The 2848-nt window shown below is 52.2% G+C and overlaps 1 protein-coding gene across 1 annotated transcript; it reads left to right on the top strand.

Moving 5' to 3' along the window:
• Nucleotides 1-508: 508 nt before the first annotated feature.
• PV07_12796 (uncharacterized protein) lies at nucleotides 509-2402 on the top strand (the record flags this gene model as incomplete). The annotated part of the gene is made up of 4 exons (XM_016400362.1): nucleotides 509-1006; nucleotides 1081-1849; nucleotides 1908-2231; nucleotides 2305-2402. The coding sequence occupies 4 exons, from the start codon at nucleotides 509-511 to the stop codon at nucleotides 2400-2402; spliced, it is 1689 nt and encodes a 562-aa protein (XP_016241992.1).
• Nucleotides 2403-2848: the final 446 nt, after the last annotated feature.

The following is a 2848-nucleotide window of genomic DNA, read 5'->3' as shown; positions in this document are numbered from 1 at the left end:
CCCCCCCCCCGGCCCCCCTCCTTAGTAGAGGGAAACTGTCAAGTCGATCAGCGTGTCCACGAGTACCTGCCCTAGCTTTATATGGGAAAATAAACATCGATAGACGCTAAGCTACAATTATAATCACCTAAGTGTCACCACTAGGGTCAGTTCATTTTTCTCTTTGGCGGATAGTAGTATGACGCTGGTGAAGATAAGAGTAGATAACCCCTGCTGATACCTTCTCTTTGCTCCCGTCGAGTTCGCCGACCAGCATACCTCCTTATTACATTTCATTCTCATATAAGATGTAGGCTCGTTCCTTCTCCCTTGTCTGTGTGACTCATACCCCTACGTTATCGACTCATTGGGCGCTTTCTGAATAACTGTGAAAACCACCGTGACCTGAAATTTGACGCAAAGGCCTCAAAGCTGAGAATGAGAATACTTTCCTTTTCTGTTCGCTTTTGCCGCACAACTATATATCAGAACCTATTCGATTTGCGTTTACTTCTTTGAACGTGGCAGTATGGTCAGTCTCGGCGGCGTTGAAGTCTATGCCATTACCGTGGCCGTGCTGCTCGGCTCATGCATTCCGGCCAGTAGACTGTCTGCAAGCTCGCTCACACGCCGGTTCCGTAAAACCAACCTCTTTGTGAGCCGATTCTTGACATATCCTCGCCTCTTCGGCGGCAATCAATACTTCCAGCCATGGACAATGCTCGAGTGTATTATGTTGTTAGGGTTCGCAGCGGTTAATGTCATCGTCGCCACACTCCCCTGGTTGTCTATCCAAGAGCTACGAAGGCGGCTGGGCGTCTTAGCCGTGGTTAATATGGTCCCTCTATACTTTGGAACGGCCCACGATATCCCAGCCACCATCTTTGGTCTACTCCTCCGGGATTATAGCCGCGTCCATCGCGTGATGGGGGCAGCCTGTATTACTCTGGGACTGATGCACGCTATCCTCTCCTGGAATACGGTCCCGCAGAAAAATTCCTCCTCGCTCTGGACGTGGAATCAAGTGGTATGTTGAAGTTGTCCCCCTTGTTTCACTATGGTCTTCGTAGCCGCCACATGTTAACTTCACCGATCCTTGAGGTATTCTCCTCCATCTTGCTGATTGCGATTTCGACGCTGGTACGGTGGCGCATCCATTTCTACGAGTCGTTCCTATGGGTCCACCGGCTTCTCGGCTTTATATGTCTTATTGGTCTATGGCGGCACGCAACGCCGGGAGCGAAAGTGTCGTACTGTGCGCTCTCCACCGCGACTCTTGCCTTTGCCCTTTCACTGTTGGTGGTTATGGGCTTCACGGTCTGGATCAATGGACTCGTGCCTAAGAGATGGTACATCGCCCGAGGGTATACGCTCGCCCGAGATTCACGCTACATGAGGATCACCGTACATAAGTGGCAAGGACGTCGCGTCCGCCCGGGCCAGTACTTACACTTAGTAGCTCCGGGAATCACGAATTTTGGGACTCTCCAAAGTCATCCATTTATGGGCGTCCCCGGATCGGAGGGACACTCACTGGAAATGTTTGTCGAGATGCGGTCCTCCTTCACCTCCATGCTGTTTCAGCAGCCCGTCGATTCATCCCCGGAGCCGTCTCCGCCTTGGAAAACTATTCTGTCGGAGAAGTGTTCGAGAGACTGCCTTGTTCTCCCTTGCGAGAAGCGAACCTTTCCCGTCCTTTTACGGGGTCCATATGGGCCAAGTGTATCGCTGAGGGGTTTTGAAATTGTGGTAATGGTTGCTAAGCGAGGCTGCCACGTCGCCTCATTCATTCCCTATCTTCGCAACATCGCTCATGATCAACGAAGCCGCTTACGTGCCGTGCACCTCGTCTGGGAAGTTGATTCGCCAGGTAGGTGAACAGCGGCGGCACGTCTTTAGATAATTCCGAAAACTGACCGTGTCCGCAGAGGAAGTATGTATGTGGTCTGATGTGATCAACGGTCTGCAAGCTGGCGTCGAAGTTCATGCCCTCCCCGTGAATGGTGACGCCGAATTACTCGCCAAGGAGAGAAAGAGGGTGAAGATTGCCATTTACTACCCCGAGGGCTGTCCAGATCGCTTGGACCTAGTTAAGACGGGACTGGAGGATACCGTCACTGAGAATTGGGGTCAGCCGGACCCAAAGGCGATCTTGGGTGAGTGTAGAGCGTGCAGGATCACGGAGGGTGAAAAAGCCGTTGTCGAGCCCGGGGTAGTGGGGAAGGAGCCCTCTGACGGGGTGCTTGTTCTATGTAAGCCCATGCCGGGCCTTTTTGGCTTGGCGACGACAAAGAACGCCCTTGGTTCCACTAACATACTGAATAGTTTCGGGAAAGGCACATGAGGACCGGATTTGGTACGACTGCGTCTGCAGTTACCTGCCCGAAAATGTGCGTTTCCTGCGCATGCCAGATTGGCAGTAATGAACGAACCGTAGAATCAGCCGCCGAGAGAGGGGTTAAAGCAGTTCGAGTCCGGCCTTTCGTCTTTGGGGGATCTCCGGCTCAAAAGGTGTCGAAAGGAAAGGAAGCTCGAAACAGGATAAGCCGCACGTAAATAGGTGGGCCCGTACGCTCGACCCGAAGTCCCCGTCTTTGCGCGCCTGTCCCACCATTCGAAACGTCGAGAGGATAGTGAGTGGGTAGGATCTCCCGCCCGATGTGGAGCGATTGTGCTCCGGAAACTTTGTCGACACCAGTCGCATTTTATTCAAGGCTATGGTTCTGGGCTCCATATCCCGAGGTAAGCAGATTTAAACCTTAAGTAAATTACATAGCTAGTCTCGCATTCCACTGTAGAGCGCAATTCCACTTTCCGACTTATCGGGTCACACTTCGTTATAGGCACTTTAGAGTGGCGACATTCAATA

This window comes from Cladophialophora immunda (genome assembly GCF_000835495.1).
Source record: "Cladophialophora immunda strain CBS 83496 unplaced genomic scaffold supercont1.152, whole genome shotgun sequence".
In the NCBI taxonomy this organism is placed as follows: domain Eukaryota; kingdom Fungi; phylum Ascomycota; class Eurotiomycetes; order Chaetothyriales; family Herpotrichiellaceae; genus Cladophialophora; species Cladophialophora immunda.
This window is presented reverse-complemented; position numbering and strand designations above follow the sequence as displayed.